This window comes from Ranitomeya variabilis, chromosome 6 (genome assembly GCF_051348905.1).
Source record: "Ranitomeya variabilis isolate aRanVar5 chromosome 6, aRanVar5.hap1, whole genome shotgun sequence".
Lineage (NCBI taxonomy): Eukaryota > Metazoa > Chordata > Amphibia > Anura > Dendrobatidae > Ranitomeya > Ranitomeya variabilis.
This window is the reverse complement of record NC_135237.1, coordinates 456,332,523-456,353,972: the sequence shown is the minus strand read 5'-3', so window position 1 is coordinate 456,353,972 and position 21,450 is coordinate 456,332,523. Positions and strand designations below refer to the sequence as shown.

At 42.1% G+C, this 21,450-nt stretch overlaps 1 protein-coding gene across 3 annotated transcripts in view; it reads right to left on the bottom strand.

Moving 5' to 3' along the window:
* The window catches only part of LYN (LYN proto-oncogene, Src family tyrosine kinase), a 96,847-nt gene that overhangs the window by 38,258 nt on the left and 37,139 nt on the right, over nt 1-21,450 (bottom strand). The window contains exons 1-2 of one of the 3 annotated variants that reach the window (XM_077270513.1): nt 9,195-9,288; nt 5,246-5,379 (exon numbers count right to left, since the gene is read on the bottom strand). In XM_077270513.1, the coding sequence (XP_077126628.1) occupies nt 5,246-5,374 (129 nt within the window). In that variant the 5' untranslated portion in view covers nt 5,375-5,379; nt 9,195-9,288. Of the gene's footprint in view, nt 1-5,245; nt 5,380-9,194; nt 9,289-21,450 lie in introns of those variants that run through there. The other 2 variants (XM_077270512.1, XM_077270514.1) reach the window with 2 other exon arrangements.

The following is a 21,450-nucleotide window of genomic DNA, read 5'->3' as shown; positions in this document are numbered from 1 at the left end:
TCGGACTATAAGACGCACCCCAAATTTTCAGAAGGAAATAGGGAAAAAGTAATGTGTCAAATGGAAGCCCATCTTACAGTCCGAATTCAGCTTAAAGAGAGGGGGGGGGGGGGGGGGAATCAGCAGCGCAGGTGGAGCGTCGTCACAGGGGGTGTTTAGTGGTCCGGTGATATGACTCCCTTCCCAGGCTGGTTCGGAGGTACTCTGTGGTGCGGGGGGGAAGGGGGGGGATCTGCCGGCATTTTGTGAAAGCCTGGAGGCCTCCCACATCCATTGCTGCGATGCGGTGGTCTCCAAGAAAATGACTGCCAAATCTCAATCTGAGCATACGCGCCCCCGGTGGCCATTTTTCCTGAGGAGACCGCATCGCAGCAGATTGAGATCTCAGCAACTGGACGAGATCTCAATCTGAGCATGCGCCGCCCCTGGAGACCATTTTCCCGAAGGCCACCGCATCACAGCAATGGATGTGCAGAGGTCTCCGAGATTTCACAAAATGCTGGCGGAACCCCTCCGCACCACAGAGCACTACCAAACCTGCCTGGGAAGGGAGTGTGATCATCACCCTGCAGCATCGGACTGGGACTGCCAAAGAATCACCCAACTCCTAATGCCGCCACACTACTTGTAAGTATATTCCAAGTATAAGATGCACCGCATTTTCCCCAAAAAAATTTTGGGAAAAAAGTGCATCTTATAGTCCGAAAAATACGGTATCTGTCAGGGAGAGTCTTGAAATTTCAAAAAGTTGTAGGATTGCCACACGACTTGAATTTGGTGTATTTTGCATAAAAGGTACCCCTACATCTTCAATAAGCTACCCTTTATCTCTCATGACTTCTCCACACGAATGCTAGTTTTGCTGTATGGGTGTAATGGAGTAAGATGTAGAAACACTCCTCTGGCAGTGGCTTATGGAGTTGGAGAACAAAAGGATAGGGCATTTCAATTCAAAATGCCCAATTCTTATTTTCGCCAACATTATCTGTTTATGGACAAAACGGTTGACTGAACCTGCTGAAAAATTGTTGGGTTTGGTTGACTTTAATGTAACGTGTATGGGCTTTAACCCCTTAACGAGTGCAGATACGCATTTAACGGCGGCAGTTAAGGGTACTTAAACCACAGCGCCGTTAATTAAAGGCGCTGTGGAAAAAGTGTATAGCGCCCCCCAGAGTTGGAATTTCTCTGGGGTCTCTGTTGCCAGGGGTAGCCGAGATCCCAGAGAACATGATTCGTGTCGTTTTTTACCGACTCCCTGGTTGCGATCGCCGGTAAATAACCGTTTACCGGCGGCCGCGAAAAAAAAACAAAAAATGATTTTCCATTTAATTTCTCTGTCCTTCAATGTGATCGCACATCAGAGGACAGAGAAATGGGGTCCCCGATACTCACCCGTCTTTCCCGATGCTCCTCGTGGCTCCCGATGGGCGCCGCCATCTTTTTCCAGGAAAAAAATGGCGGGCGCATGCGCAGTGCGCCCGCCGGCCGGCACCCAGAAGATCTTTGGTGTCTTGGCTGCCGGGGGTAGCCAAGACCCCAAAGAACATGATCGGGGTCGGTTTTTACCGACCCCTGTTTTGTGATTGCCGGTAAATAACCGTTTACCGGCGACCACAAAAAGAAAAAAAAAATGGCGTGTCATTCTGTCCTCTGATGTGATCGCACATCAGAGGACAGAGAAATAGGGGGATTCGGGGACCCTATCATACTTACCGGTGTCCCTGGGTCCTCGACCGTCTCCTCCTGGCCGCCGGCTTCTTCCTCCGAGAAGAAAATGGTGGGCGCATGTGCAGTGATGTGCCGGCCGGCCGAGGAAGATTCTTCCTCTTGTTTAATTTTGGTCACTGTGAGATCATATCACAGTGATCAAAATAAAAAAAATAGTAAACAACCCCCTCTTTATCACCCTCTTAGTTAGGAAAAAATGATAAAATAAAAAAAATGTATGTATTTCTATTTTCCAATTAGGGTTAGGGCTAGGGTTAAGGTTGGGGGTAAAGTTAGGGTTGGGGCTAAAGTTAGGGTTAGGGTTAGTGCTAAAGTTAGGGTTAGGGTTGGGGCTAAAGTTAGGGTTAGGATTAGGGTTGGGATCAGGGTTTGGATTAGGGTTGGTATTAGGGTTAAGGTTGGCATTAGGGTTACGTTTAGGGTTGGGGTTAGGTTTGAGATTATGATTAGAGGTGTGTTGGGCTTAGGGATTTGATTAGGGTTAGGGTTGGGATTAGGGTTAGGGGTGTTTTGGCGTTAGGGTTGTGATTAGGGTTATGGTTAGAGTTGGGATTAGGGTTAGGGGTGTTTTGGCGTTAGGCTTTTTGATTAGGGTTATGGATTGGGTTGGGATTAGCGTTAGGGGTGTGTTGGGGTTACGGTTGGAGTTAGAATTGGGGGTTTCCACTGTTTAGGTACATCAGGGGGTCTCCAAACGCGACAGCCAATTTTGCGTTCATAAAGTCAATTGGTGCTCCCTCCCTTCTGAGCTCTGCTGTGTGCCCAAACAGTGGTTTACCCCCACATATGGGGTATCAGGGTACTCAGGACAGATTGGACAACAACGTTTGAGGTCCAGTTTCTCCTGTTACCCTTGCAAAAATAAAAAAAGAATTGGGGGCTAAAAAATCATTTTTGTGGGGAAAAAAATTATTTTTTATTTTCAAAGCTCTGCGTCAAAACTTCTGTGAAGCACTTGGGCATTCAAAATGCTCACCACATATCTAGATAAGTTCCTTAGGGTTTCCAAAATATGGGGCATCGGCGTACTCAGGACAAATTGAACAACAACATCAGGGGCTCTCCAAACGCAACATGGCGTCGGATCTCAAATCCAGCCAATTCTGCATTGAAAAAGTCAAACGGAACTCCTCTTCCAAGCTCAGCCATGCGCCCAAACTGTGGTTTACCCCCACATATGGGGCATCGGCGTACTCAGGACAAATTGCACAACAACTTTTTGGGTCAAATTTCTCCTGTTACCCTTGTGAAAATAAAAATTTGGGGGCGAAAAGATCATTTTTGTAGAAAAAATGCGATTTTTTTATTTTCACGGCTCTACGTTATAAACTTCTGTGAAGCAGCTGGGGGTTTAAAGTGCTCACCACACATCTAGATAAGTTCCTTAAGGGGTCTAGTTTCCAAAATGGTGTCACTTGTGGGGGGTTTCCACTGTTTAGGCACATCAGGGGCTCTCCAAACGCGACATGGCGTCCGATCTCAATTCCAGCCAATTCTGCATTGAAAAAGTCAAATGGCGCTCCTTCTCTTCCAAGCCCTGCCGTGCGCCCAAACAGTGGTTTACCCCCACATATAGGGTATCGGCACATTCAGAAGAAATTGCACAACAAATTTTGTGGTTCATTTTCTCTTTTTACACTTGTAAAAATAAAAAAAATTGGTTCTGAAGTAAAATGTTTGCAAAAAAAAGTTAAATGTTCATTTTTTCCTTCCACATTGTTTCAGTTGCTGTGAAGCACATCAAGGGTTAATAAACTTCTTGAATGTGGTTTTGAGCACCTTGAGGGGTGCAGTTTTTAGAATGGTGTCAAGTTTGTGTATTTTCTGTCATGTACACCCCTCAAAGTGACTTTAAATGTGAGATGGTCCCTAAAAAAAATTTTGTTGTAAAAATGAGAAATCGCTGGTCAACTTTTAACCCTTATAACTTCATAACAAAAAAAAAATTGTGTTTCCAAAATTGTGCTGATGTAAAGTAGACATGTGGGAAATGTTATTTATTAACTATTTTGTGTGACATACCTCTCTGATTTAAGGGCATAAAAATTAAAAGTTTGAAAATTGCAAAATTTTTAAAATTTTCGCCATACTTCCATTTTTTTCATAAATAATCGCAAGTAATAGTGAAGAAATATTACCACTAATATGAAGTACAATATGTCACGAAAAAACAACCTCAGAATCAGCGGGATCCGTTAAAGCGTTCCAGAGTTATAACCTCATAAATTGACAGTGGTCAGAATTGTAAAAATTGGCTTGGTCATTAAGTACTAAATTGGCTCTGTCACTAAGGGGTTAAAGGAAACCTGTCAACATCCTTATGCCTCTGAAACAGCCGCAGTGTCTTTATTCAACCTTGTAAATACTTTTAAGCAAGCCCCTTTTTGGCAGTTTATTGCATTGTCTATCACGACCATAAATCAATGTTTTATAACTTGGCCCATGATATGCTAATTTGTGGGTGACTAGTCGTAGGTGCGTTGTTTTCTCCAGACTGACTCTCCCACTTTTCATGTGGTCACACCTTTGTTGGCATGAGTGACATGATTTCCAAGAGCATCGTCACCTCTGGCTTTTTGCAAATCTATGCCTTCTTGACAATGCACAATGAAACTATGTGCACCCTCTTATGCCTGATCTGCCTATGCAAGGAGCCATAGGTTATGCAGGACTCAGCCAGTCGCTACCGCTGGTTCTACACATCTCGAGACTGACTTTGTCACTGCTACTCCCTGGGCATGCACAAGTGCAAATGAAGCTGGTGTGCGTTCTCATGGCTTACCGAGTATTGTCAGTCATGCGGAAATTTGCAAAGATCCAGTGGTGATGACTCGCGAGGGGCCTGAGGAAGTTGACAGATCCTCATTAATAGTGTATTTTCTTTTTACTCACTTATAATAGAGACAGATCACAGTAATGGCCATAATGTTCCTGTTCTTGGGATTAGCATCAGTAATCAAACATTTATGGAAGATCATACGACTACCATGTCTGCGCTTGACCATTAATAAATCTTAATGCATCAGCAGATTACTTTATAACAGCCTGTATACCTCCATGCGCGATCTCTGTGTCACATGAAGCAGCGTACAACCACAGGGCAGCTGAGCGTGCACCCGACACCATGTTCTGTACTCAATGAACAGTGCACGGATGGATGAGGAAATCAGCAAAGTTGAATTCTGACCAAAACTGAATTCTAACTATTAACAATAGGAGTTCTTGGTCCCCTACGGCCAAACAAAATGTGGTGTGAGCGGTTTTTTTTTTTTGTTTGTTTTTTTTAATCAACGATCCATGTATTATAGGTGTAGCTGAGATACCTTTGAATAGAAAGATTCAGGGATTAAGTATTTGTATAGAGAGATTAAAATACAACCCGTGAAGACAAAAAGCACCAGCAGCTAGACAGCCAGATATTGCTCAAAAATCCTACACATAAGAAAAGAATGGCAACAGTATGAAAAAATATTGGGTGCCACTGAATTCATTCTCTCCTCGTCTATCTACTTACTGGCCTTTGCTGATTATTGGACGTTGGATCTGGTACATAAATAGTTGTTTCAGGTTTACGTACTGGATAGCTCTTATCGTTTCCATTCGTAGATGTTGGGTCTTTCGTTTTTGATTTGATACATCCCATATTTCCTGAAACAATAAAAGCAGTGAAATTGGTTTTAGATAAAGGCATGTAAAGATCATAGCACGCAAGAAAATCACATCTGTATATTTCTTACGTTAAAGCATTTGTCCCATCAAGACAAACTCTAGCCTATTGTCCCTATTATGGCATATGGCGCCACAGAGGTAAGGGTGGTGGTGGGGTCTCTCACAGGGAACCCAATGTACAAGACCGAGAGATGAGCAGCTAACATGTGGCTGCACTAATATTTCAAGGGATTTTCTATTAGGAGACAACTACGCGAAATACAGTGAAACCTTCCCAAAAAGACCACTCCTTTATCCAGACAAGATTTCCTACGACTATGTATGATGCATAAAGGCCAGCTGCTCACTTTCCCCAGTCCCACACGCCCGGTGCCTCGGGGTGATCCTCGACTCTGCCCTCTTTCAAGCCACATATCCAAGCCCTTGCCTCCTCCTGCCGCCTCAAACTCAAAAACATTTCCCGGATCCGCGCATTCCTTGACCGTGACACCACAAAAACACTAGTGCATGCCCTTATCATCTCCCGCCTCGACTACTGCAACCTCCTACTCTCTGGACTCTCCTCTAGCACTCTGGCACCACTCCAATCCATCCTACACTCTGCTGCTCGACTAATATACCTGTCTCCCCGCTATTCCCCAGCCTCTCCCCTATGCCAAGCCCTTCACTGGCTTCCTATTGCCCAGAGACTCCAGTTCAAAACCCTCACAATGACCTACAAAGCCATCCACAACCTATCTCCTCCATACATCTGTGACATGATCAACCGGTACCTACCAACACGCAATCTCCGATCCTCTCAAGACCTCCTTCTCTACTCCCCTCTCATCTCTTCTTCCCACAACCGCATCCAAGACTTCTCCCGTGCTTCCCCCATACTCTGGAACTCTCTACCCCAGCACATCAGACTCTCGCCTACCATAGAAACTTTCAAAAAGAACCTGAAGACTCACCTCTTCCGACAAGCCTACAGCCTGCAGTGATCCTGAACCTACTGAACCGCCGCACAACCAGCTCTGCCCTCTCCTAGTGTATCCTCACCCATCCCCTGCAGATTGTGAGCCCTCGCGGGCTGGGTCCTCCCTCCTTATGTACCAGTGTGCCTTGTTTTTTTTTGCTCATGTCTAATGTATTTGTCTATATTTGCCCCGTATTTCACATGTAAAGCGCCATGGAATAAATGGCGCTATAAAAATGAATAATAATAATAATAATAATAATCTTCTTTGAGAATACCACTAAAAAAACAAACGTAATTGACTATGACCGACAATCTTTCATTGCCACCAAGACCACTTACAGTATTTTTCAGCTTATTAGCAGGAGCTGTTGTTCTTACTGTATTGATTGCATAAATTGTAGACTTGACTGTAGATTTGACATTCAATTTATGAAACAAAAAGCTCAGGATGAACAATGCTAAAAGCTAAGGTTTATGTCAGATAAGTAAAAACAACTGTAAGTGCAGATTTTAGGGAACAATATTTTAAGATACACGATTTCAGTGTATTTTTTCTGTATAGTCCCTGCAATGTATATAGAAAAAAAATACAATCACCATCACATGATCTAATTAGTGGCTCACAAAAATCTCACATGGATCATTTTTTATTTAGATTATCAAAATATGGAATAAAGCATTAAGATCAGCCTAAGAAATAACAAAGAGATAGAGATGGAAACCCAGGAAATACAGGCAGCTTGAATCAGTGTCTGACTGCATTATGCCATGGCTCAGTTTGGGGATTCGATCAGCTGACCTGTTGCTCTGTGGTCGGTTCCCCTGTGTTCTGATCTATTGCCTTTTCTTCCCTGTCCTAATGCTGATGGTTCCAATTGTCTTTGTTCCCCCTTCTTGGTTTGTTCCTCTACAGGAGTTTTCACATTTTCCCTTCTTGATTTGCCTTTTCATATTTTGGGTTGGGTTTTATATGTTCACCCTTCACTGCACTTCCTTGCTGGCTATACCTCTAGCTGGACTTGGGTTTAGGAGTTCCAGCCCTAGGGGGTTTACCTTGCATGGTAAATACCAACCGAAGTCCTGCAGCGAGTCAGTTTGTTTTTCTTCCCAGTTACTCTTTAGGTTTGTGAGAGGTTATACTTGTCCTGTTTACTTTTGGCTCTCCTTATCTTTCCCCTTCTCCCTTATATGAAAATGTTTTAGTTTTCTCACCCTGGGTTTTTGTATCTTCTTGCATTTCCTGTACAGCTAGGGTATTTTCTAGTTTGTACAGGGACCAGGTGGGTGTGGGTGGGGCATCTCCTGTAGTAGGTCTTCCCTTTTTCCATTACCCGTGAGTGTGTGTTGTTCATAACACATTATTGCAGCAGTGTATGTTTTACTCTGAATCACTGTATTTCAAATAAAAATACATTGAAAACCCGTCTGCTCCCTTTAGCTGACCGATCTCTCCCTCAACACACATAAAAAGACCGATCAGACAAGGGAGGTGGGCCAGAGAGAAGCAAAAGGAGACTGGCCTTTGGACTAATCATCCAACACACATAGGGTGCGATTCATGAAGGTTTTTAAGCCAGAAATTCTGGTGTAAAAAGCTTTGAAAACTTGCAAAATTTGGCACCAAGCTGCACTAAAATTTTGCAACTTTTGTCATTGTTACTTCGGCAAAGTGGGCAGAGCTAGGGCGAGTCAAGGGCATAGCAACTCTCCTCAAATTCATTGCAAGGTGTGGTATTTATTACCCCAACTGGAGTAAGATTTGTGGTGAGATGCATGTCACTTCAGACACTCCTGGTTCATGAAGAATGCGCATCTTACTAACTCAGGAGCGTCTGACTCCAGCACGACCCCTCAAAGAACAGCATGAAAAAATTATGAATCTGGATCATAGCCCTTATCCGATTGTTCAAAGTTTTGTATGAAACGCTGCAGTGTTTCAGAGTAAAACATAAATGACACGGCTATAATAATGCAACCAATGTCTTAATCATGCTGTCTTTTTCCCAAGAAGCAAGGATATGCTGTTAAATCCCCCTTAATGGTCAACTTCAGTTTTAAATAGTGCCCTAATAATACTGGTAAAATAAATAAATACTCTTCAAGCCTGTATGATCATCTTCCTCAATGAGCACCACAACCTACTTCCCACTGAACATGATAAGTGTATGGATAGAGTAATACCCAGCATCCTGGGAATTAAAGATCACATGCACGGAAATAAAACTTCTGGTACCCACTTATCGCCCCCCCAAAAATACAAAAAACCTGACTTTCATCCGACATCAGCATTCGGGCCCATTTCCACCTCCATAACAGAAGGAATTGTGCATTATGGTGAGATATTAGACTGCAATGGGCCCATAGATTGTTTTTACTCAGTGACCCTCTGCCAGAGTCTGGTCCTGAGGTCCTCCACCCACATCAGATGGGGTAAAATCTGTATCCAGCTAACCTATGAAGAGAGAGTGAAGATCAAACAAGTAAAAAAAAAAAAAGAAGGTTTCTCTGATAGATATATTACGGTACATACCGTAGTTGCTCCTTTTCCTGGGCATTATTCATTTATTAAATAAAAATTGAAACGACGGTTGCACTTTAAACTCCCACCAGTGATCTGTGAATGGTTATCTTGTTCCTCATATTACATGCTCTCACGCTACATACCTTTCTATCAAATACCAGCAATGTAATTAAGGCAATGTGACTGCAATGGTTACCTTTCCTATACAAACATGTCAGTGCTATGAGATCTACAACATGACCCTAAAACGCGTAGACACAAAGCTTCTTTCCCCTCTAACACTTAAACTGAGCCACAATAATAAATACTTACAACAAGGTTTTAAAAAGCCATAAAACACATCTCAAGTCTTTCACGATCTCGCCAACATCTTTGGTAAGTTCTCTCCACACCCTGTTTTTTTACCATTCTGTGTACATGCAAATGTTTTCAATTTTCAATTCCTTTTTTTGTTTTGTAGAACCGATAGGGTTGACGGCACTGAAACAGGAAGTTTTGCTCTAGACTCAAAGTGCTATAGCTAAAAGGACAATTCCACATTAGGATAGAAACAAAAACCTGCTAGAAAAAATAGTCACCAACTCACCCAATAATGGAAGGTCATCAGCTGCAAGTACTGTAAGTGTTGACTTTAGCAGGAGAGAAGGGTTCACAAGGGGCTGAACTGTAGTGGGAAAATTCCACCAGAAATCAGAGACATCTGCAGTTCCAGAACCGCAGCAGATTGGTTTGCGGAACTGTGACTCCTTAGGGTGGCCCTCTGTGCAACATCTCATGTGACTTACCACTGTTGCCTGCGATTACCTGCCACGGTCACACGAGATGAGATACTATCACAAGAGGCAGAGTTATGTACAGACTTTATGAAAGGAACCGTGGTGGAGCCTGTATACTACTCCAAAGTTCAGAGGATTGCCAGAGTACTATGGCTCAGCTGGCTGATGAAAATAAGTTGTCACCTACCACAGGATCAGAGGGGGTCCGACCACTGGGACCAGCAGTGTACATGCTCCCCCACCGCTCCATTCATGCCCTAGGGGGCTGCGGAGTGCTGTCCTCAGGTTTTTCCCCATGGAGAATTAATTGAGCACTGCCACTCCATTCTACTGGGGCTAAAAGTGGGGATAAATACTAATCATTCTGATAATCAGTGCGGATCCCAGCAGCCCCCCATAATCGGTTATCACCTATACTGTGGAAATCTAGAAGTTGTTTTCACAGGACAACCCATATAAATTATTATCCTAACTGGAAAACGACATCAATTCATAAAAAAAAAAAATATATTAAAAGGGGTCGCACAAGTGTTTTAAGTATATTTATAGGACCCTACCAAGTGTGAATCACAAAGTCAAATATCTCCACCATGACCCTCTGGTTAGAGGAGAAATATCCATGCAAGAAATGTATTCTGCACATGTGAGGAATAAGCCAAGTACCGTAGATTATTATTATTACAGCAACCGTTCACACAGGAATTTAAGGTCACAAGCCAGACTGTACCTATGGTTATTTCAGAATTATTTTCCTTATTCTTTGCTCCTTGCTTACTGTAAGTTCACCCTAGGTTTTGTTTTTTTTTTCTGCAGTAAAACCTTATGTCTTGGCAGGAAAAAAGCTGCAGAAAAAACAAACATGTTTTTGTTGGGTTTTCTAGATTTGTTTGTTTTATTTCTGTTTCATTGCTGTGGTTTTGGCATGTTTGATTTGTCTCTTGTGCATGCTGATAAAGTTTAGTGTTGAAAATAAAAAGTCCTATTCTATAGAACCAGGTTTTGGCTCGAAAAATGCGGCAAATCCTAATGCCTGCGCTTTTGGTGCTGCTTTTTTTCACTACCCATTCATTTCAATGAGTAAAAAACGCAGAAAGAAGAGACATGCTCCATTGTGCAAAAAAAAACGAGCAAACCACAAAATCCTGATGACAAAAAAATAATGTATGCATGAGATTTTTAAAATCTCATAGACTTCGCTGGTACTGTAAAATACAGCTGAAAATTTGCATTAAAAAAATGCAGCAAAAACGCCCAGTGTGAGCTTAGCCGTAAGTTCGGAGCTGTGATCTACAACTTCAGCTTATCTACAGTGCAAGAGGGAGTCTGCAGTAGTCTGAGACACACCTCCTGTCTTATTATTGGTCCAGACTGTTGCTCCCTCCCTCAATTTACAAACACAAGCCAATCACAGGCTCACTAGGGAGTCCGTATGTAGACGGCAAATTTCTATTAAGTAGTAATGAAAGATGAAAAAACACTTTGGTCCATCAAGCTTAACCTCTCTCTTCTCCAGTTATACATTGTCTCTTGCTTGATTATTTATTACCCACAATGCCATTTGTTGTGAGAAATGGATCCAGGCTTGCTGCTAGTGTCTGCCATTACTACCTCCTGTGGTCGGCCATTCCACAGTCTGACTGCTCTAACTGTAAAGATCCCTTTCCTATCTGGCTACCAGAATCCCTTTCCTTCCATACACAATAAATGTCCCCCGGTAAGGTCTTTGGAAAGAATACGTTATGTGCCAGTCCTTTGTATTCACCACATACTGTATGTATTTATATGTATTAAGAAAGGGTAGGATGGATCTAAAGTATGTGGAGTATCTAATGCCAGGTACTTTCTGAACATATACTGGGGCAAATTAGTCTTAGTATGTTTGAGCCTGGGGGAGGAGTCTTTTTAGTAAATGAAATCATATTTGTGTTCTTCAATTAAAAGATATGTTGTTGCCAAATGTATTTAAAAATGACATATCGTCTTACAAGGTTTTAGAATTTCTCAGCAAATTTTCCCCTAATTATTCACAATACTGGAAAGAGCTACCCATCTACAGTGTATACTGTACAAACAATACGACATATTAGCTACAATAGCCTACTATGCTGGAAGGTTTACACAGTGCACTGAAGGGCTTCTGTTAATCTGTGTCACCTGAAACCTCTAAAACTAGTGGAACCAGTTCTGGGACACATACCGTATAGGACACCGCAGAAAGAAAGGGACTATCTGGTTAAGGAAACAAGTGTCAGAAAATATTTCATAGAATAGACTTTAAAAAAGGTCAGATGTTTTCAAGATGACTTTATGAGAAACACAATTGTACACAGAATATATTTGTCAGCACAATCTGTAAATGTAAACGGCGGCCAGAGTGATATTCACAATAGGTAATGCAGCACAGAGCGTTCTTGCTGGTGCTAGGTAACGACGGCACGCCTTACCCGGCCAAGAGAACACTGCTCCACGTTTAGTTGAAAAATTTCTTAGAAATGTCAATAAGGTCCTCAAGAAGAAACAAACTGAGACTTACTCAAAGGTTTGAGAAATTGTTCTTTGTTGATCAATCTTAATTTGTTTACAACTAAATGACAGCACGGTGGGTCAGTGGTTAGCACCGCAGCGCTGGGGTCCTGGGTTTAAATCCCACCGTTTGTCAGGGTTCTATGGTTTCCTCCCACACTCCAGAAATACTGATAGGGAATTTAGCCCCAATGGGGACAGTGATGATGAAGCCTATAGAGAGCTATGGAATTAATGATGCTAAATAAGAGAGTAGAAATAAGAAATAATAAATAAAATGACATCTCATAGAGCACTCATCCGAGGCTCGTCCTGACCTTCATCAGGTCTTCTGCTTTCACACTCAGAGCTGCATTTATTGTCCATGTGATATAACCCCAGTGGCTGATCATCTCCAACACTGAAGGGAATCTTAATGATTTCTCATTTCATGCTGTCCAAAGGACAGACAACAGATGGACCCCATTACAGAGAGTTAGGTTTTACTAAGAAACGTTGCAATGTTTGACAGGAAACAAGCCGGACATTAGGACTGGAGACCACTAGGCATCTCTCTCCGGCTGTCGTTCATCATAGGATGATTCATTAAAATGTCTCTCCCTACATACCAATAGGGAAAGAACTGTCAACCACTTGTTACTTGTGCCCAGTTTGCTGTTTAAGCAGTTTTCTCTGAAAGCTGCAGCATGTCTGAGTAAAACATAGCCCTAAGGGCTGACAAGTTCAAATCTGACCTTTATTGTGAACGTTCCACTTGTGCCACCGATAGTTCTGACTCTCCACCATATCTCTGGTGCTTCTGACTTTAAGACATTCTAAGATGGTCCTACATGATGAGTAGAACCTCCATGGATTGGACTTGTTTTTCCAGCACCTCCCGATGATGCTCAGACTGACATCCGGGGAATAGATAAGCCGAGTTATGTTCTTCAAACCATTCGTGAACAATGCAGTGTGGCAAGTCACGTTATTCCACTGAAAAAACCAAGGGTCATCAGTGACAATTGTGGGGGGGGGGGATGTACTTGGCCTACCACAGTACTCATGTAGGTGGGATATATCAACGCAATTCAGACCATTTATTAAAACATTTGTGTTGACAATCATTTTACCTACGGGCAGCAATCCTTATGTACATGACTTGGTAGGGTCACTACACTGATAATCTAGTCATCATTGGGTCTGGTGGCCATGCCACAATTTGTCCAATAACCGAGAATCCTTTTAACTTGTCTTTAACATATACATGGAATTAATATCAAATTGCATTTCTACATTTACTCCTAACACATGATGGGGGACAACTAAAACATTCTGCAAATCTACAGTAGGAAAAAAACATTGGAAGTGCAAACTCATGTCATCCGAAGCATGGCAAGAGAAGATGATGTACGGTACTCAAAAATGCAAAATGCAATCGCTCAGCTAGTTATTCCTTTCAACAGGAACGAGAACGTATGCAAAAAACTAGTTAATAGGGGAAATTTGTCCTACAAAATCAGTAAGTGGATTTGCTAAAGTATTAAAAAAAATAAGAGTTAGGGAATAAATATGAATAAGTCTATATTTATTACCACTTTTAGCATGGAAAATGCTCAAAAAGATAATTAGCATATTAAATTGTTAAATTAGGATAATGTACTAAAAAAAGTAGCAATTGGTATCATTTTTCACTGAAAAAAAACCTTTTACATTAGGGAGTAGTTTCATTAAAAAAAGGAAACATAAAAAGTACAGGTAATTATTTTTCAAGTCCAATTGAACTATGCTGTAAAAAATTATCTTGTTGTGAATATGTTTAACTAAAAATACTATTGACAATAAGAATTAGAAAATCTAAATCGGTAATAAATTGTAAATCACTTACAAAATACGATGCCTATTACACAATGTATTGTTAAGTGCACTACAAACAAATAAAAGCTAAAATACAGGAGCATACCGGAGACTCCAGTAATCCACAGAATCAGGCTCCCATGAAATTATCTCTATTCTATATCATGCATGTGGCTGACTTGACAGGTTTCTCTCTTTCTGGTAAAGGCTTAGGGTACTGTCACACAGTGCCATTTTCATCGCTACGACGGCACGATTCGTGACGTTCTAGCGATATCGTTACGATATCGCAGTGTCTGACACGCAGCAGCAATCAGACATCTCGCTGAGAATCGTACGTCGTAGCAGATCATTTGGAACTTTCTTTCGTCGCTTGATCACCCGCTGACATCGCTGGATCGTTGTGTGTGACACCGATCCAGCGATGTGTTCGCTTGTAACCAAGGTAAACATCGGGTAACTAAGCGCAGGGCCGCGCCTAGTAACCCGATGTTTACCCTGGTTACCAGCGTAAACGTAAAAAAAACAAACAGTACATACTTACATTCCGGTGTCTGTCCTCCGGCGTCTCAGCTTCTCTGCACTGTGAGCGCCTGCCGGCCGGAAAGCGAGCACAGCGGTGACGTCTGACGTCACCGCTGTGCTTTCCGGCTATGGCGCTTACACAGTGGAGAGAAGCAGAACGCCGGGGGACAGACACCGGAATGTAAGTATGTACTGTTTGTTTTTTTTACGTTTACGCTGGTAACCAGGGTAAACATCGGGTTACTAAGCGCGGCCCTGCGCTTAGTAACCCGATGTTTACCCTGGTTACCCGGGGACTTCGGCATCGCTCCAGCGCCGTGATTGCAAAGTGTGACCGCAGTCTACGACGCTGGAGCGATAATCATACGACGCTGCGACGTCACGGATCGTGCCGTCGTAGCGATGAAAATGGCACTGTGTGACGGTACCCTTAGAGCATTGAGAAATGTAGTAGAGAAAGAGGTCAGCATGTGTTCACAAGGAGGTAAATCGCCTAAGCGGTCATGTGACGGTCGCCAGGAGTGAGAAAGAGCGGAATCCTAACTAGAATTATACACATATATTTTATGCATGGCCTGGACAACCCTTTTAATATAGAGCAAGGAGGAGATTAGAGATGAGGGCTTCTGTATAGACTGAGCAGGGGTCAGAATAATGACCTGTGTGTAACTATCAGATTTCAGAAATCTCATGCACACAGCTTGTTTTTTTTTGTCATCAGTATTTTGTGCTTTGCATGCTTTTTTGCACAATGGAGCATGTCACTTCTTTCAGCGTTTTTCACCCACTGAAATGAATGGGTGGAGAAAAAACACTGAAAAAACTCAAGTATCAGGTTTTGCTGAGTTTTTTGTGCCAAACCTCTTTAGAAACAGTAAACTTTATCAACATGCACAAGAGACAAATCTAGCATGCCAAAACCACAGCAAAAAAAATCCACACAAAAAGCAGCAAAAAATCAAACAAGAAAACCCAAGGAAAACATGGTTTTGTTTTCAGCTTCTTTCCTGCCAAGAGATCAGATTTCGCTACAGAAAAAAAACGCTGAAAAAATGCCTAGTGTGAGCTTACCCTAAATATGATTTTTTTTTCTATTATTTACAGTGTGAGTCAAGACTTTACATTAGAGTGGGAAAAAGCCTGCATTACGATCCTTGTGAATACCAAGTTAGCACAAAAAAATGTCAGCAAAAGTTTAATTTAGACATTAGCTTCCCCAAAGAGGAACCATTTAGTTCCCGTGAAAGGAAAAACTGAATAGTTGGTAAAACAAATATTTATTTTGTTTAAGAGTGAACAATCCCTAGTGCCAATGACATTATTGGCCTACATGGTAGACTAGAGCTTTTGCACATTTCAAAATTGAACACCCCCTTCACCCATGCACTATATATAATTATTAATGATGCTCCAACTGAAAATAAAGACGTTCACTTTCTGAGAATCCGAGGAAATGAATACAATCTTCGGCCGGCGTCACACTCGGCGTAAGACAATACGCCACGTATTATACGTCCGTACTACGGCCGTAATACGGAGAAATGTTCCCAAAATATTGATCCGTAGTCAGGGTGTGTCAGCGTATTTTGCGCATGGCATCCTCCGTATGTAATCCGTATGGCATCCGTACTGCGAGATTTTCGCGCAGGTTTGCAAAACCGACATCTAATGGATTTATGTGCTCAAATGTTCGGGAAAACATATATACAGTATATATATATATATATATATATATATATATATATATATATATATATATATATATATATATATATATATATATATATATATATCTATCATTGAGACACACATATAATATATATATATTCTGTATTTAGATTTCATTCAGCGCGATATCTGTGAAAAGCCGGTAATTCAATTGCCGGCTTTTCATTTCTCCTGCACAAACCCGACAGGATATGAGACATGGTTTACAAATAGTAAACCATCTCATATCCCCTTTTTTTTTGCATATTCCACACTACTAAAGTTAGTAGTGTGTATGTGCAAAATTTCAGCGCTGTAGCTGCTAAAATAAAGGGTTAAATGGCGGAAAAAATTGGCGTGGGCTCCCACGCAATTTTCTCCGCCAGAGTGGTAAAGCCAGTGACTGAGGGCAGATATTAATAGCCTAGAGAGGGTCCATGGTTATTGGCCCCCCCGTGGCTAAAAACATCTGCCCCCAGCCACCCCAGAAAAGGCACATCTGGAAGATGCGCCTATTCTGGCACTTGGCCTCTCTTCCCACTCCCTGTAGCGGTGGGATATGGGGTAATGAAGGGTTAATGCCACCTTGCTATTGTAAGGTGACATTAAGCCAGATTAATAATGGAGAGGCGTCAATTATGACACCTATCCATTATTAATCCAATTGTTTGAAAGGGTTAAAAAACACACACACACATGATTTAAAAGTATTTTAATGAAATAAACACAGCGGTTGTTTTAATAATTTATTGCTCTCTCAATCCATTTGCAGGCCCTCGCTTGGCAAAATAATAAACGCACAAGATACATACCTTCTGATGTCCGATCACGTCCCACGAGGTAATCCATCTGAAGGGGTTAACTAATATTACAGGCACGAGCTGCGATAAACCACTCGCTCGTGCCTGTAATCCCCGGGTGCTGAAAGGAAAGCAGTGATCTGTACTTACATTGAGTCGCGGTGATGCGCCCCTGCTGGATGTTCTCATGAACTGCAGCCTGGGAACTTTTTCCCACGCTCCAGGTCATATGAGGACATCCACCAGGGGGCGCATCACTGCGACTGAAGGAAATGTAGGTCATTGACCTACATTTCATTCATTCGCCGGGGAATTACAAGCACGAGCACACAGCTGCATTAGCAGGGCTCCTGCTTGTAAATTATTTTAACCCCTTCAGATGGATTACATCGTGGGACGTGACGGTTCAGCTGAGGGTATGTATCTTGTGCGTTTATTATTTTGCCAAGCGAGGGCCTGCAAATGGATTGAGAGAGCAATAAAATATTAAAACAACCGCTGTGTTTATTTCATTAAAATACTTTTAAATCATGTGTGTGTTTTTTAACCCTTTCCAACAATTGGATTAATAATGGATAGGTGTCATAATTGACGCCTCTCCATTATTAATCTGGCTTAATGTCACCTTACAATAGCAAGGTGGCATTAACCCTTCATTACCCCATATCCCACCGCTACAGGGAGTGGGAAGAGAGTGGCCAAGTGCCAGAATAGGCGCATCTTCCAGATGTGCCTTTTCTGGAGTGGCTGGGGGCAGATGTTTTTAGCCACGGGGGGGCCAATAACCATGGACCCTCTCCTGGCTATTAATATCTGCCCTCAGTCACTGGCTTTAGCATTCTGGCGGAGAAAATTGCGCGGGAGCCCACGCCAATTTTTTCCGCCATTTAACCCTTTATTTTAGCAGCTACAGCGCTGAAATTTTGCACATACACACTACTAACATTAGTAGTGTGGAATATGCAAAAAAAAGGGGATATGAGATGGTTTACTATATGTAAACCATGTCTCATATCCTGTCGGGTTTAGGCAGGAGAAATGAAAAGCCGGCAATTGAATTACCGACTTTTCACTAACACCGCTGCGTATTTCTCGCAAGTCACACTGCTGGTCCGTGTGGAATCCGTATTTTTCTCGCCCCCATAGACTTTCATTGGCGATTTTTTTGCGCAATACGCTGACAAACGCAGCATGCTGCGATTTTCTACGGCCGTAGAAAGCCGTATATTACGGATCCGTAATATACGGCTGATAGGAGCAGCCCCATTGAGAATAATTGTGCCGTATGTTATGCGAGTTTTACGGACGTAGTTTCTGCGCTCTTACGTCCGTAAAACACGCATGTGTGACGCCGGCCTTCTAGGGAAAATTTCTCACACAGCCATTTCTGAACCTAGCAGAAAATACGGAACTGAACAGATCCCTCACAGGTCAAAAGCGAGAAGTCACCTGTTAAACAGCATCTGTCAGTAAGATCAACCCTCCTATGACGTCTATATGGGAATGTGGGTCACAGGAAGTTAAACAAAAATGATACCTCAATATCTACGTTCTGATGGGAAATCCACATTTTTAAAAAATGCAAATGATCTGTTAAGATCTATGGGCCAGACATAGATCTCTCAGAGAATCTGCCTCCAGAGCTTACTTTAAATTAAAAGGGGGCATTACGAGGATAAGCAATGTAGATCAGGAGCACAGGCTGTCAGTCATTACATGTCTCACCCTGATTATGCCCTTTTTCATTTACAATTAGTCTGGAGGCAGATTCTCATGCAGATCAGTGTCCGGCATATAGATTTTAACAGCTCATTTGCATATAATAAAAACTTGGATTTTTTTTTAATAAGGCACTGGATTGCAGATATGATTTTATTCAGCTTCCTATGACCTACATGCCCATATCAACGGCACAGGAGGGTTGATCCTACTGACAGATTCCTATTAATATATAGCAGACAAATGATATGGTTCCTCTTTTTTACATTTACACTTGCTGACAATATTTATCTGTTCAAATCAGTAATGCTTCTGCAACAAACGTGTGCATTCATTCCCTTCCTACAGTGCTTAGGTCTTTACTTCCGTGTTGATATCTCTTACCTATGGTATTTCTACTGTACCAGTTACTAATCCACTTGTTTGATATATTTATACAGCAATTGTTAATACTATACACCTGTGCTATTTTATATACACCTTTTTATACAGACTAGTACTTTGAAGTGAAGCTGTGATTGTGCTCAGTAAACTACAGACAGTGTCAGGTCGGTGCCATTATACTGCGTGTTGTGGTTGTTGTTTAATCTTTATTTGCAGTTTTCAGTTAATGAGATTCTGGTGCTGCAGGGCGGCCTGTGTGGGGGTGGTGGTGGGGGTCTTCATGTGTTGCTCTGCTTACATATGCATCCTTATAGGATTATGACAAGCCATTGATCCGTCCCCTATTTTACATACTGCATATCATATTGTGCGGTTACAAAAAAATTAACATTCATCAAAATGGCGTCGTCAGCCACACGTGTGCTGTAGCATGATACAATGCCTAATACCAAGCGACAGTGATGAGAGCTGCCATCAGCAGCCGTGCCTGGGATCAGACTGAACTGTACTGCTTTTCCCAGGTGTCGGTACATGTCATGCAGGCACACCGATGCCACATGGATGTGAAACACGGCCAGCAAACAGACACACACATGTCACATAAGTACATGAACCACGAATCTCACCAGTACTGGTTTTTCCTGTACAAGAGTCACCAGGACGTGTAAAGGAGGCCTTACTTGAATTATGTGTATTGTGCAGGCAACACATTTTTCTGCGTATTACCATCTTTGGTATTTGGGTGGGACATACTTAATCTAACTTGGTATTATAGATGTCATTTAGTATCTCAATAATATACCACTGTGTTTCTTAATATTTCATACGCATTTCTGGTCAGCTAGGGATGATCAATGGAGCAGATCCATATTCTTTCAGCCAGGGCCGAGGTCCCCTAAGCTGGTATCCTATAGAATGTCAAATCTCTTTCCCTCGTGATGGAGCCATGATGTCCTGGCTGCTGTCATGTAGAGTGTTCTTGGCTGTGGTTTTGTAAAGAGTCTCTGGTTCATTGATCTCTTGAGGCATATCCCTTTATATAGTTCGCAACTGTTGTCTTTCAAGCCACCATCCAGAGGTCAAGAGGAAGGTGAGAGGAGATTAACTCGCATTTTTGAGTATTTAATCAATTTCCATAGTTTTTACTCCTGTTTTGAAAGTTAACAAGCCATAGGGTCCCACACAATGGTCAACATATTATCAAACATCTATTGTTCAATTATCCCTCAAAGATAGCACACAATTAGCTTGGAGCAAACAGCAACTTCAGCATCATATTCAGTCTAGTATGCGCAATAGTCTGTGTTTCCTAACCAAAGAAAGACACATACATTCAAAAGTCAAAATAAAAACTAATAAAGTATGTATCCTGGCCCACTGAATTTAAGTCTGGATAATTAAGATTAAATGTTGTGTCGTCACAACATCATTCTACTCCTTATCAAAAACATAATGAGGCCTACAAAGAAAAGAACATAATACCTACAGTCAAATATAGTGGAGGGTCAAAGGTGTTTTGGGGTTGTTTTGCTGTCTCTGGCCTTGGCTGTGTGCAAGACATCATGAAATCAAAGGATTTTGAGTTGCAATGTAGTGCCCAGTGTCAGAAAGATGGGTTTGCATCCTAGGTCATGGATCTTTCCGCAGGACAATGACTCCAAACATACTTCAAGAAGCACCCAACAATTAATGGAAACAACTTGCTGAAGAGTTCTGAAGTGGCATGCAATGAGTCAAATCCCATTAAACACCTCTGGAGAGATATTAAAATTGCTGTTGGGAGATGGTGCTTTCAAATATGAAAGATCTGGAACAGTTTTCAAAAAAAAAAAAAAGAGTGGCCTGAAATTCCAGATACTAAAATAATGTGCAATTTTAATTAGCAGGAGACTGCAAAAGTAAGGAGTCTAGCCCATTTTTGCTCTCACTGAAGAGATGGAGGAAAGCGAGTTTCAGTACTCCTTTCAATTGGTGTGGATGCTGTGTGGTGGCCATTGATGCTGTGGCTTTGAGTTGGAGGGGCGGCACGTTCTAGAGTCATGGGGACTCAGTCCTACAGCATGGGTGCTGTGAGGCAACAGGCCATCTGCCCTGCTGGAGCATTGCCGCTGTGGCGGTGGTTGGCACACGGCTCCGGTCCGTTAGGGCGGTAGGACCCACTACGAGGTTTGTCGTGACATGGCAGTGGGCTTCATACACTCTGATCAGAATGTTAAACTAAGAACTTCATGTTCAGTTATATACATTTTTGCCTACCGGCTTTAGATCAATGTATGATTTTTGGATGTGCGGTTCATG